The sequence below is a fragment of the Choloepus didactylus genome, chromosome 19, assembly GCF_015220235.1.
Source record: "Choloepus didactylus isolate mChoDid1 chromosome 19, mChoDid1.pri, whole genome shotgun sequence".
NCBI classification, from domain to species: Eukaryota; Metazoa; Chordata; class Mammalia; order Pilosa; family Megalonychidae; genus Choloepus; species Choloepus didactylus.
The window spans coordinates 25,192,164-25,205,829 of record NC_051325.1 but is presented as its reverse complement, the minus strand read 5'-3'; the positions used below and the strand labels follow the sequence as shown (position 1 = coordinate 25,205,829).

At 38.8% G+C, this 13,666-nt stretch overlaps 1 protein-coding gene and 1 long non-coding RNA gene across 9 annotated transcripts in view; one reads left to right on the top strand and one right to left on the bottom strand.

Moving 5' to 3' along the window:
* The window catches only part of PLCB4 (phospholipase C beta 4), a 488,707-nt gene extending 477,508 nt beyond the window's left edge, over positions 1-11,199 (top strand). For all 8 annotated transcript variants that reach the window (XM_037811318.1, XM_037811320.1, XM_037811319.1 and 5 more), the window contains 5 exons: positions 1,135-1,236; positions 4,785-4,842; positions 5,274-5,360; positions 8,342-8,378; positions 10,512-11,199. In XM_037811318.1, coding sequence (XP_037667246.1) covers positions 1,135-1,236; positions 4,785-4,842; positions 5,274-5,360; positions 8,342-8,378; positions 10,512-10,600 — 373 coding nt within the window. In that variant the 3' untranslated portion in view covers positions 10,601-11,199. The remainder of the gene's footprint in view (positions 1-1,134; positions 1,237-4,784; positions 4,843-5,273; positions 5,361-8,341; positions 8,379-10,511) is intronic.
* LOC119515406 overlaps positions 1-13,666 on the bottom strand; it is a 41,408-nt gene that overhangs the window by 23,198 nt on the left and 4,544 nt on the right. The window contains exon 2 of the long non-coding RNA XR_005213027.1: positions 10,464-10,708. This is a non-coding gene — a long non-coding RNA (uncharacterized LOC119515406). The remainder of the gene's footprint in view (positions 1-10,463; positions 10,709-13,666) is intronic.

Below are 13,666 nucleotides of genomic sequence, written 5' to 3'. Positions count from 1 at the left end.
AGTCCTTGAGGTATACAGATGGAGCTAAAAATTAGCATCCTTTAGAGAAAATCATGTAACAGCAGCATTTAAGCGTCTTCTCAATCACCTGGTAGTTGTTATTTCGTTTTTACTATCACAACCGGTATTTACTGGGTAAAAAGTCCTTGCCTTCCTAATACTAGTCAGTAGCATTTGGTCCTTGATATGCATTTGTTGAATGAATGAAGAAAGAAATGGTTGATTTAATCACAAGATATGGAAAAGTTTTCTTGGTTCCAGGAATTTCTGTATTTATTCCCACTCTATGTAGTTAAAAGGTAGTTGGCTGAGGAACTCACAATTTAGTATTGTCCATCTCATTTAAAACAGAGCAAACAGTAGAGCCTAGGTAAGCCAACTGTGTTCACTCATTTCATAAGTTTCAGAAAAAATGCTTTGTGAATAATACTCGCTTCAGTATTCTAAACTTTGTGCCTTTAATGTGCACATAAATAATGTCAAGATACAAATGTTGGGGACACACATGCACACGTTTGCACACACAGTGACTCTTCGTTCTTGTGAACACATTTTGCTCCTTCCTGTGCTTAGTTAAACCATTTAGTCTCCTCATTCCCACGGATTTCAGAAAACAGGAAAGTCACTCAGGAGCCCTTAAAAATCATCTTTCTTTCTTCCAGCCCATGTAGTCTCAAACAAGTGGGGCAAAGCTGGAGGATCCTTGTATTTCACTGATAGAAGTAGCATCACCCCTTCCCTGTCCATAAGCATCTCTTCACCACAAGTGACTCACCGCTCCCCAGGGATACAACATCCACACAGGCTGAGGTCCTTCTTGCCTTTCCACAAAATACAAAATAACTTGAGAGCAACAATTTAAAAAAAAAAACAGTGAACCTGCTCCTAATGTTATATATGGGATTTGTTGTTTTGTTTTGAGCATCTTTACTAAGATATGATTCACGTTACCTAAAATTCACCTTTTTTTCCCCAAACACTCCCCTCTTCCCATCTTGCCATCCATTAGTAACCTCTAGTCTTCTGTCTCTGCAAATTTGCTATCTCTAGTCATCTCTTGTAAGTGCCTTGCTTATTTCATTGAGCACGATGTTTTCAAGGTTCAAGGGATTTCTGTTTGTTTTCAATACCTAGGGAAAGCAAAGAAATGCGAGCACACCAGGCTAAGATTTCTATGGAGAACAGCAAAGCCATCAGCCAAGATAAATCTATCAAGAATAAAGCAGAACGGGAAAGGTGAGTCTGAGAATGCTCGCTGCCAGAATGCATATGTGTTATTGTAACTGCTGTGAACTTTATTATTGCTGTAGAACAGGAGTCTCCAAAGTGTATCACCATTAGTAAAATAAATTTGGATTTAACATATCTCTGCTTGTTTACAAATAAAAGTGTAAAATGCAAGCATCACACATTGGAGACCACTGCTCAAGTGCCAGGCCATTCCTGAATGGGACAGTTCTGAATTCTTCTCTTGATTTGCCTTTTGCTTTCCTTGATACCAGGGATCATTTCAAAAGCCTCCAACCACTTTTTCTAGTTTGGCCTTGTCAAGAAACAGAGCCTGAGACAGGGATTAAGGTGCATGTGATTTCTAAGGAAGGGCTCTCTGAAGAAGAGGAGTGGGAGGGAAGGGGCTGAGCCAGCTTGCGCTCTCAGCTGGAGTCCCTCTTGTCTGATCCCAAGGGAACCTCAGAAGTGTAAGTCACCCTGCAGATAGGTTGCTCTCTGAGGCATGGGTGTCTGGCTTTTGTACCTCTGAATTAGCCTCTCTTTTGGCTGCCTGGGATTGAGGGTTTGTGTGACCTCCAGAGAAGCTCCAGGTGCAAGCTGGTAGCCACAGCTGGTAAAGGGGATCTGAACAGGGCATCAATTGTTATGTTACCCAAGTGAAGGAGTTAAGAGCAGCCCCTTGATTCCCAGGGATCACAAACCACATCTTCACCAATGATTCTTCATCCTGGGCTTCTGGAAGCCTCTGAGAATCCAAACGGTGTCAGCTCCATAGCTAAGCATCTGGGTGAGCCCACTAGTAATAAAGAACAGCAAAATTCCTTCTTGTGGAGAAATAATGGCTAGATAGCAGGTGGCTTTCTTGCTGAAGTTCATGACCTACAAAAGATAGAGTGAAGTGAGCTCCTGGGGTTGATTGAAACATTAGCAGGAACTTCAGGGCTTCAGGTTATTCAGCTCTCCGTTAACCTCAAAGCTGAACTGTTAGAGAATTTTGCAGCCTCAGAGTAAGGTAGCTCTGTTTCAGCTCCTCTATCTACATGGTCCTCAGAGGATGCTCACAGGATACCTGGGTTTTCCTCTCTGTTGTGGCCTCAGCAGGAACACTTGTCCAGCTGCCTCCAATTTTTTTGGTTTTTCAAGCACATTTTATTTGTTTAACAAGTAATGTTGACATTGAACTGTAAAACATAAATCAAAATACCATCCAGCACATTTTTATGTGTCGAAATTTTGTTAGATTAAATACTGTTTGGAATTAATGGGCCACCAATGGGAAACAGAATTCCTTGGTAATTTGACATGGAAATAAATTGCCTTTTCAACACTTTAGCCAAGTAATTTCCCAGTCAGCATTGAGTATCATTTGTGTCTGATAAGGCAGCAGCTCTAGGAAGATCATTAATCATTTTAATTAATGTTGTTTTTGCACCACCATGTTGTGATATCTCTTTGGTTCATTTAAACAAAGCACCATTCTTGGATGTTATTCTCAAGCAAAGAACTTTGTTTAAGGGCCATGTATATATGGGAATGGCCTTGTAGCTCAAAAACAAAACATTCCCAAAAAGATTAAAACCACATTAATTTAAACCACTTTAGTCTGTCAAAGTGAAATCTAGAATTCACCATGATAAATGTGGTAATTATTAAATAGCACCTTATGTTTTTTAGAAAATATGTTGTAAAGGGGACTTTCAGCCCACTTGAGGTCAATTTATCTTAAATTCTAAGCTACTGATAACTTAGTTAGCAAGGCTTTTGTTTACTTTTCCTATTTCGACTTAACATATTTAAAACTCTGTATTCCAGTGGTAGATAGTTCCAAAACATCCACAAATGACTGGGTTTTATTTTTAATTTTTCTGTGCCAAAGGATGAGTTACCTTCTAGACTCCCACAGCCAAGAAATCAGAGGAGAATAAATGTGAGACTAGCCAGGCTCTCTATAAAAACAACTAGAGACTTAAAGCCAGATAATAGCAGACAGAGCAGATGTGGACTTTAATATCAGACTTCCAAAAAAAGTACAATTTAAAATGTATAATCAGAATTGAGAAACACATGGAAACTGGAACACATATCTCTATTCTTGGGTCAAAAAAGACATTACAAGATATTTATAATTTATGAATGAATGACAGTGCTTGTTATTTAGAGTGAAAATTTTAGCCTGTGTGTATATATATCAAATAAATAAATGAGTTGAGCACCCAAAGATGGTATAAAGTTAGATCTCAGATGGAAAGAAAAATATAAAAAGCAGAAAGTCTTTAAACAGAAAACAATGAGCAATAGAGAGGATCAATAAAACCAGAAGCTTGTTCTTTAAAAGGAATAATAAAATTAGTCAACCTCTAGCAAGACTGATCAAGGAAAAAAAAAAATGAGTGTTAGAACTGCAGATAACAGTAAACATTTTTAAAACCAAGTTACTATGAGCATCCCTGCCAATGAATTTGAAAACTTTGATGGAATGGGCAGTTAGTTGCCTGAAAAAGTATAAGTATCCAAACTTGACTGAAAAAGAAAGATGAACCTGTAACTGTTACTGAAATTGAATCAGTTATATGTCTATTCTGTTATGAAAAACATTCCACCCCACTAGTAAACAGGGAAATGCAAAGTAAAACAAAATGGTCAAAACCAACCAACAAAAATGTAAATGTCTGATAATAGCAGGAGTGGGTGTAAATATGGAGAAAGGATGAGAGTGAAATTGGGTTAACCGCTTTGCAATGACGGTGAAGCTGTTCATACCCTACCAACTGGCAAGTCTGGGTCTAGGCATATAGTCTAGAGAAACCTTTGCCCATAAGCACAAGAAGACATGTTCTTAGCTTCATCCATGTATCCAAAAGAATAATTATTGAGCACCTACTGGGTGCCAAACATCGCAGGGCCAAATTCACTAGATCAGTGTAGCATTGTTTGAAAACAACCTGCTTTTCATTAATGACAGAGTAGAAGAATTATTGTATTCATAAATGGAAAAATCCCTAAAGCAGCTAAAGATAATTGAGTAGTTTGCAGCCTAGATACATCTCTAAAACATAAAGTTGAGTGAGAAGTTACTGAAAGAAACCAAGAATATATCACTGTTAAGGTGAATTTTGAGAATACACAAAACAATATGGACACAGTAGCTGCACTTGGGATCTTGGTACAAACTAAGATCTCAGGTTCACCCAACACCCACCGAATCAGACTCTCTTCACAATATGTAAGTAGAAAAATATAGAAACATGGATGGGGAAGTCCACACAAGATTTAAAATTGCGATTACCTCTGGGGACAGAGAGGGAAGGAAAATGGAACCAAGAAGAGTATAAAGTGGGCTTATCTTGGTAGCATTTTATTTCCTTTTGTCATTTTTACAAAACATCAACATTGGCTAATCTGAGTGATAATGTTTTCCTTGGTCCATTGTATGTTTGAAAACTTCACCATAAGAATTAGGAAAAGGTAGCAACAAGCCCCTCCAGATATTAAATGAGATGTAACTCGTTCTTATCAATATCTTGCTAACTTTTACTTATACCCATTTCTCTTAGGCGAGTCAGGGAGTTAAACAGCAGCAACACTAAAAAGTTTCTGGAAGAAAGAAAAAGAGTAAGTACTTTATAATTGTCTTGGCACTCTTCTTTTTAAAAACTATGAACAACTCATGCTTAGATATCACACTTCTAGCTAATTTGCGTAGTTTGATTTATCTGTGCATTAAACATTCCAGCTTTTCTCGAAAGCCAAAGTAATTGCTCACTAAAATCTTTAAGGTAATTATTTGCCACCATTTTATCATACTCAAAAGGAAGCAGAGTTTTAATTGTGCAAAAGAACTCTGCTATTTTCTAAGGTTTTAGCAAAAGAGATCTTCTCAGTAAAAAAATTACAGGTTCAAACTCTCCCAGACTACTTTTCATGTTTTAAAAATTACCTCCTTCACTTAAAATGTAAACTGACAAGTCACCTCTCACCCATGATTTTTAGTATTACAACCTAAAGTTTATTATTATTTTTTTTGTTTTGTTTTGTTTTTGCAGCTCGCAATGAAGCAGTCCAAAGAAATGGATCAGTTGAAAAAAGTCCAGCTTGAACATTTAGAATTCCTAGAGAAACAGAATGAGCAGGTATTTTACCTAATAAGGCACAAAAAAGACATGGGTGGGCAGCCAGCTTCAGGAGGCACGTGCAGTGGGTGCAGGTCCCTTCTGCTGGGGCCACAGCTGCAGTTGTGGCATGGAACGTTGGCTAGAATAATTTGGTGTCTGTCACTGTATTTTCCTGTTTCATTCAAAAAGAACAGAAAGTACTCTTTTTTGGAGTGGGAGAAGAATGTCTGGAGGGGGAAAAGAAGCAACAGTTATTTGAATATATTGTGGGAGCTCTAAGAATGATATTATTAAAAGAAAGAGAAAACCAACAGGTCACAAATTATTTTTTTCTCCATTTTCATTTAGAGTTTCATCATTTGCAACCTACCAGCCAGTGATATTGTTTAAAAGCAAATGATGAGAAAAACCATCTATTTTCAACCTCAGTCTAAAAAAAAATGAAGTTATAAAACCTTCCTAGGGCTTATAAGCAGGACCTAAAAGCATGAACTGTAATAACTCTACAAACCTCTTAGTGGATCACATACTTTCGGTGCTTTTTCCCAGAGAGGCAAAACACTAAAGAAATGCAAATAAAGAGTTATCCAAAATCCACTCCTTAATAAGGCCATCAGGCATATGCCAACCCCAAGATCAATGTATGTTTACCTGGAGCAAGTACACAGGGGTTTTATCCCATGTGGGCTCTGCAGCCCATCAGTCTTCCCCAGTATCGTTTCAATTTGATGGAAATACGTCTAGCTTACATAGCAAAATGACCCTCAGAAGCAGACTACATTTCAGCCTCTCTGAGTCCAAATCTCAGTTTTTCGATGTGGCTGTTTTGGAAGTTATTTCTAGATAATTTCCTTCAATTGAGAAACCTTCAAGAGGTTTTGATGAAATATGTACTTGTAAAACATTGTTCTTCCCTATTTTCTCCCATCTATAAAGCAATTCAATTTAAGGTATATTTTTTTCAGAGTCGTAGTTCCCCTGAAGAACATTAAAGTAAGAATTACACTGAAAAGTACTTTTAAGAAAGCAAAGCAAAACAGTAATATCTTTTTGTATTACAATTGCAACAAATAAATCCAACTTCTGGTTTGAGATTCTTTAGTTTATAATGGACAGAAGTTTTACTCGCTTACGTACTTCTATGTTTCATATTTCTTTTTCAGCTAAATGCTTCTGTTCATGAACAAGCCACAACTCTCCAAAGGGGACAATAAATATTTGTCTCTTGTACCCAATTCATTTGACCAACTCATAGCTATACCTGATGCTGGTACAAGTTACCCAGCTTATGTGTTTGCTCTTAAAACATGTCTCAGAAAATCTGTGTGGGGGAACATATGGGAATGTAACAAGGGTAAAGCCCCCATCTCCAAACGTTAGAATCCCCTTCTGTGATGGAAAAGGGAAATCCAGGATGGGTGGGGGCAAAGATGCCTTGAAAAGTATGTTTTAAAGGCACAATGCAAGGTAAGACACAGTTATGTTTTACTTAACTAAATTAAAACCTACTTAGAAATTGTGTTGCTTAGCAACAAGTTTGACTCAAGGATGTAAATGTGCTAAAAATTACTCATCACTACAATAGTGGTGTGTATCAGAACTGGAGAATACAGTTACCTAGTTTTTAGCTTCAGGGTCAAAGTACATAATACAAAAGTCACATTGAGGTTTTATCCTAATCCGTGGGTAATTCAGATGACCGCATTTGGGTTAGTGATAGCTGTAGTGACTGGATCTTTCTGGGACGATGGTGAGTCTGGGTTTCAAAATGTCACATAATGCTTTTCAATATGTCATAAGTAATCTCTACCACCCACAACAGATACTTTGAATCACAGAAGCTTCAGAAAATGCAGAACAGGCGAAGTCTTGAGATTCAGGGAGGATTTAATGCAGTCAGTGAGAAGTTCAGGATATGGTATTAATGTCTCCCCCAAATATAGAATTTAGCCTTGAATTTCTGGGTAAAGCTTTGCTTTACAAATATGGCCTGTTCAATAACAGTTTCACTCCCAGATCTGTGTAGTGTATTTTTGTGGCACTGAAAAAATGAGAAAGTGCTCAATTCAGTCGTTCTGTGCGTTAAAGCACTGCCAAGGCACAGTGCAAATGATGTGATTCAGATTCTTCCCTCATAAAAGTCACGGATGGGAACCATGGAGGGGAGCTCCCTCCATGACCAACAAAACATTTCGTTAGCGGAAAACTGTGGTATCTCCAGACAATTCTAAGCTTTTAGAACAATCTCCCAAACGTTTGTTAAATCCCAAGACTTTTTTCCATTTTTAAGCCAGATATAAATTCATTTTAACATCTCCCACAATATTCCCTTTTAGGGTTTCTTACTAATTCTGTTACCCTATTCCTGTCTCCTGGTCTCCCCAAAAATCTCCTATAAGCAGACGAGGGATGAGGTCATTAGCAGAAACATCTCAAATTTTAATGGGTATTAGTCCTGATTCTAGATTCTAACCTCATACTTCCTTCTTAAGCCACCTGAGGGCCTTGACTACAGGGTCAGCCAACTATTCATTAAAACCTCTGAAGGTTAGAGATTTTTTTCCCTACTTAAGTTTTCCCATCGACCTCCCACCCATCCAATATCTCATCCATTTTGAAATATAACATCCTCAAACATTAACAACTCCATTACTGCACACCCAAGTTTTAAAAAACGATTTTTGCCATCTATCCTGTCATTTACTAAAGAAAGTCACAGAAGGGAACTTCCCCAAGGTTGGGTTCTCCACTCCCTGCTGGCAGAAGAGAGACGTAGTCTGGGCTAATAGGCATTGGTTGTTTTGTTTTGTTCTTATTTTCTGTTGAGATCAACTCGGGGAAAGTTTGTCACTGATGGGTGTATACATGTTTACTCTTAGCTTTTTGCTTTTTCTGTATATGGTTTTGCATTCATTTTCCAAATTCACTTCAATATTCATTTATTTTCTTTGTTTTATATGTATGACTCAATTTTGACATTACTATTTTTGTACAAACAGCTTTTGAAATCCTGTCACGCAGTGTCCCAAACGCAAGGTAGGACTGAAACTATCATGAGCAAGATACTGCTTTCCTTCTCAATTACGTCAGTATTCTTGGTGTAGTCTGCATTATGATTCACATCTGTTCATAACTTAATTAATATTTAAGGGTTTGGAATTGAAAGCTTGATTGTTTCATGCTTGGATTTCTGATATAATTTTCAAAGCAAAATGACCAAAATCTTTGGAGGATGCTGTTGAAGTTTCAGTCAGTGTTTCCTTTTGCAGGCTTAGGAAACCGAGATCCCAGTAATGAATAAATACCCAGGCATTAAGAACGATTATATACAGTTGTCATAGGGACCTACCATAGCTAGGGCTGGGTCAGAGAGTCAGATCTTTCCCAAATATTATAATTCTCATCAATTTTAAAGAACCCCGCTAAAAGTCTGCTGGGGATCTTCTAATGGCAGATCTCTGGTCTATATGCAGAAACGTTATAGCATGACTATTTTCATGCTTTCAGCTAAGTCTGCTCTGGCCCCTAATCACCCCTCCTAAGTAAGGTGACCATAGAACTTATCACCCAAACCCAAATAGTGTAAAGAGTGAAAGGGGGTGGTGGTGTTCATAGCAAGGTCTCCAGCCAAAAAGTGGAACAGTTGCAGGCAAATGGGAGTGGTCACCCTGTTTGTATGAAAACTCTGTTAGCTCTTAGAATAATTTTTTAATATCATGATTCTTCCTTCTAAACTCTATTCAATATTATTTCTAAATGCTCAAAAAGGGAGAAGCATAGAGAATCTTCTATTATTTTCTGAACATGAAAGTAATTTTCAGTGCTGATAATGTTTCATTGTCATCTCTTATGAATACTGTTTTGTGTCGTAGTTTCATGTTTGTATATTTTTATCCATTTCTTCATTTCTCTATTAGACTACTATTATACCTTAGGCATAAGAAAATATCTGGGTAGAGGGAACCATCCGTCCTGAACTTAAGCAGAAAGATAATTCTCTGGTGGTGTTATATCCATCCTCATCAAAAAGAAATTTAAAGCCCCAATATGAAAATAACTGTATGATCCGTTGGTTAAACTAATTTTGTAACAAGGGCTTCATTTGGGACATTTAGATGCCTGTAGTATAATCTACAAAGTTGACCAAACCCCCTCTCACTAACCTTCCATTTAGTAGGGATACCCAAGCAACTCAGAATAGTGACATTAGAGCACTTGAGTATCCTCCTCTGGAAACTGAGATAAAGATATAAACCATTCTTAAATGTCCGTGATTTCAAAGTGGTGTGTCCATAAAAACGAAAAGAGGCTTTACCTTTCCTCCAAGAAGGTTACATGCATTGGACTAGGCCAAAGCATACAGATTACCAGTTACAAGGTGAAAGTTGAAATGAACCAGTTGATTTTCCCAAATTCCCAAGCAGTTATCTTACCCTTTCCACCCCCACCTCCCCCCACCACTCCCCGATCCTATTTGAGTGACATAGTCTCAGTTTATGAGATTGAGTTCACCATGACAACTTCTGGTAGTCCGTAAAGCATGAATCAGCCAAGAGAAGTGACAGCCCCCAGGGATAGTTTCAGGCAATAGATTCCAGGAACCCCACATATTCCTGCAACTAGAAAGCTGCAGGAGGCTCCAGCCAACCCAATGTAGTATGCTCTCATCTGAACATCTCCAGCAGTTAGATCCTTCAGAAATTACTTAATTACATTTCAGGATTTTCTCAGAATAAATTTTTCATAAGCAACAATTATCCTAAAAGTGATAAAATTGCTACGTAAGTCAAAACAGTGTGTTGATCTGTAGAAAGTAAATTAAAAAACAACCGGACATGACATGGGATGAGGAAGCCACCCAATATTTAGACCCTTTTTCAAATGGTTTTCCTAGCATGATATAGACTAGTAGACCTCAAACTTTAAAGTTTGTGCATAAAATTTTCCTGGGAATCTTGTAGAAGTGCAGATTCTGATTCAATCCTTCTGGGGCAGGGCCTGAGATTCTGCACTTCTAACAAGTTCCCATGCAGTGCTGATGCTGGTAGTCAGTGGACCTCAAAGGATTTAGTGACAACCTCAGTTTCAGAAGAGAAGAGAGAACCCGGGGTTGTTAAATACCTTGATGAGAGGATTTCAATGTGTGAGGCCACGTTTCTGATGTTACAGGCGAAGGAGATGCAGCAGATGGTGAAATTGGAAGCCGAGATGGACCGCAGACCAGCAACAGTGGTGTGAGACTCCAAAATGCAAACTGAGGCAGCACAACTACACACATCAAAATATCCCTTCCAAACTTCTGCACACAGATTCCCTGGAAGAAAGTAGTCTTCTTTTGTTTCCTTTAGGTAGAGACAAGATGTTACCTGAAACCACAGAGACTTAGAATGATAACATACTCCTTTTGAGCATTTTGAGTATTGAATTTCCTTAGCCAACCAAAAGTAGCTCAGATCCACAAAAATGTACTTATTCCAGTAAGGCAGAGTTTAACCATTGATAATACAACTTAAACATGTTTGCTATTAAATATCATCACAAGTAAGTGAGCTTGGTGTTCACAATTCTGCTTTGTGATGCATTAGGACATGTTTGAGCTGCAGTAAAAATAGTGCATTAACAACTTCACAGCAAGTGCATGCACTGGGGGGAGAAACAACTCTGCCTACAAATTCATCAGCAGCAGTCTACTAGACAAATAATTTTGCAGAATTTGTCTACATCTAAGTTACCTCATCAGTAAGTGCCATGTATCGACCCTGCCAAAAGAAGCTAATTTCTTGTTAAAAAAAAAAAAAAAAAAAACATGGAAATTATTAGAATGATAGAAAAATAGAACAATATACCTGTGCCAAAACTGATCAGTGTTCAAAGTGGGGGGTGACTCTGTTAGGCACAAGAAAGTTTACATCTGACATTGCTTCGTAGGAATTGCTTCTACAGATTCCAGATGCTACAGTTCACTATTACATCCTAAAGATTGTGAAGTGGTTCTTGGCAAACGTTTGTAAACGTGACCATGTATGAAGTATTTATACTCTAATTCACGCTGTTATAGAGCAAAATCATCTAAGTATTGCCATGCAACGAGATTAGTAAACTGCAATACTAGAACTATGTTTGCATGATACACGGGCACCAATTAAGACTAACCCATACAGATACAGTTAATCTAATGCCAAACAAATACTGGTTAAATACATGTATGGCACAGAATATAATCTGACTACCAAGACTTTTGGCATAACGAAAAGTCTCTATATATGTGTATATGAATTGTGGGCATTCTTGATACTTCGAGTTCTAGTTTGAAAAAATATATAACTAATTTAATTTTACACAAGAATATTTATGCAGATTTTCAGAATTTCATATCAGGAAATAACCTTTTTATGTCTGTTAAATATCAAAACACTTTGCTGCAGTGTTAATCTGCATGATCTTTAAACCCTGCTGTAGTTTGTGGCGGACAGTGCATGATACAGCATCCTGTTGGGAGTGAAGCCATGCTGCCAAGGCTAAGAGGAGCGCATGGAACCCTAGTAGTCTAGAACTAATCAGATTCCTGATTTTAGTACACACAGCACCTACTGAGTTGTATATGCTTGTACAAATCGAGTCTGTGTTCCTCTGAACAAAGCAGAGAAAATTGTTACTGTCAATATTGAAATTAAACCTCCAACTTCTCTAATAAAATACTAAAACCCACTTAACATGTGGCTGAGTGTTTGCTCTCAAGGCTGCTTTCAAGTACATCCTTTGCCTCTTCCATAAATGATCGCTTGGGGCTTTTTCATGCCCCTAGCCCGTTTTCCCTCAAATGATACAAGACCTGCTGATTCTGGTTGACCCCCAAATCTAATTTACTTGTTTTACTTAGGATTCGAACTGGTTGCTGGTTATCTGTAAAATAATAGTGGTGGACTACACATCTTATAACACTACCTCTCATGAAAAAGCATAGCGATTAAAATATTGGCACATGTAAATACCCGTTTTCACAGCCTCCAAGTGGCTCTTCCTCATCAGATCAAATGGCTTCTCCACGCTGTAGCGCTTGACTGAATTCCTCACTTGCTGCCTCTTTCCTCTGCTTCTGAGAGGTACTCCTACTTTTCCCATCTCTACTCTGGCATCTCATCCTCCTACCCCACCATAAATAAATTTTCCAGAGCTATAACCTGACCAGGGGCATAACCTGTACTGTGTTCAGTACTGAGACATGTTGCTTCCAAAAGATACCATTGGAGTAGGGTTAAAATGCACACACAATTACAGTGTACCTGTGCTGGTTTGAATGTATTATGTCCCCCAGAAAAAGCCATGTTCTTTGATTCAGTCTTGTGGGGCAGGCATTTTGGTGCTGATTAGATTTGCATGGAAATGCGCCCCACCCAGCTATGGGTGATGACTCTGATTGGATATTTCCATGGAGGTGTGGCCCCACCCATTTAGGGAGGGCCTTGATCAGTGGAACCATATAAATGAGCTGACAGGCAGAGGGAAATCAGTGCAGCTGTGAGTGATGTTTTGAAGAGAAGCTACAGCCAAGAGGAACGCTTGAGGAAAGCACAGAAGCTGCAGATGAGAGACAGCCGTTAAAAGCAGACTCTTGCTCCGGAGAAGCTGAGAGAGGACAAATACCCCAAGTGCAACTAAGAGTGACATTTTTGAGGAACTGCAGCCTAGTCGCAAATGTCCTGGGAGAAAGCCATTTTGAAACCAGAACTTTAGAGCAGACACCAGCCATGTACTTTCACAGCTAACAGAGGTTTTCCAGACATCATTGGCCATCCTCCAGCGAAGGTACTCGATTGCAAAATTCTCAGAGGAGAATTTTGCTTTAGGACTAGAACAGTACCACAAAAACACATTCTATTGTCTCTTTCATATTGCACTCAAAACCTGTATTCTCACTTATAAAGGAAAAAGAAAGTTGCCAATTAATGTCTCATTCTCTTATGGATTAGAAAATGCTGTCAGGGACTTTCAATTGCTTTGGAGTCAAATCCCCTGGTAAGAGCTCCCTCCCCATTCAGGAGGTCTCCCTGTCTCTCTCCATGGGTGGGGAAATGCCTGGCAGTGGGGAGGAGCATCTGGTCACCTTGCCAAGTGGGCCCTTCCACCCCGGGGTCTTGAGGTCCCTGCTCAGCACAGCCCTTATCCTGAGCCCAGGTTACTCCAGCATTCCCCTGGGATCTGTAGGAACTTCTGCATGCCTCAGCAGCTGGATGGGCTGTGAGCAATCACAGGTGGTAGCTCAAGTCCATCCATCTAAATGCCTCCTTTGGCGCTTTGTAAGCTACCAGCGCTGTATTCTAATG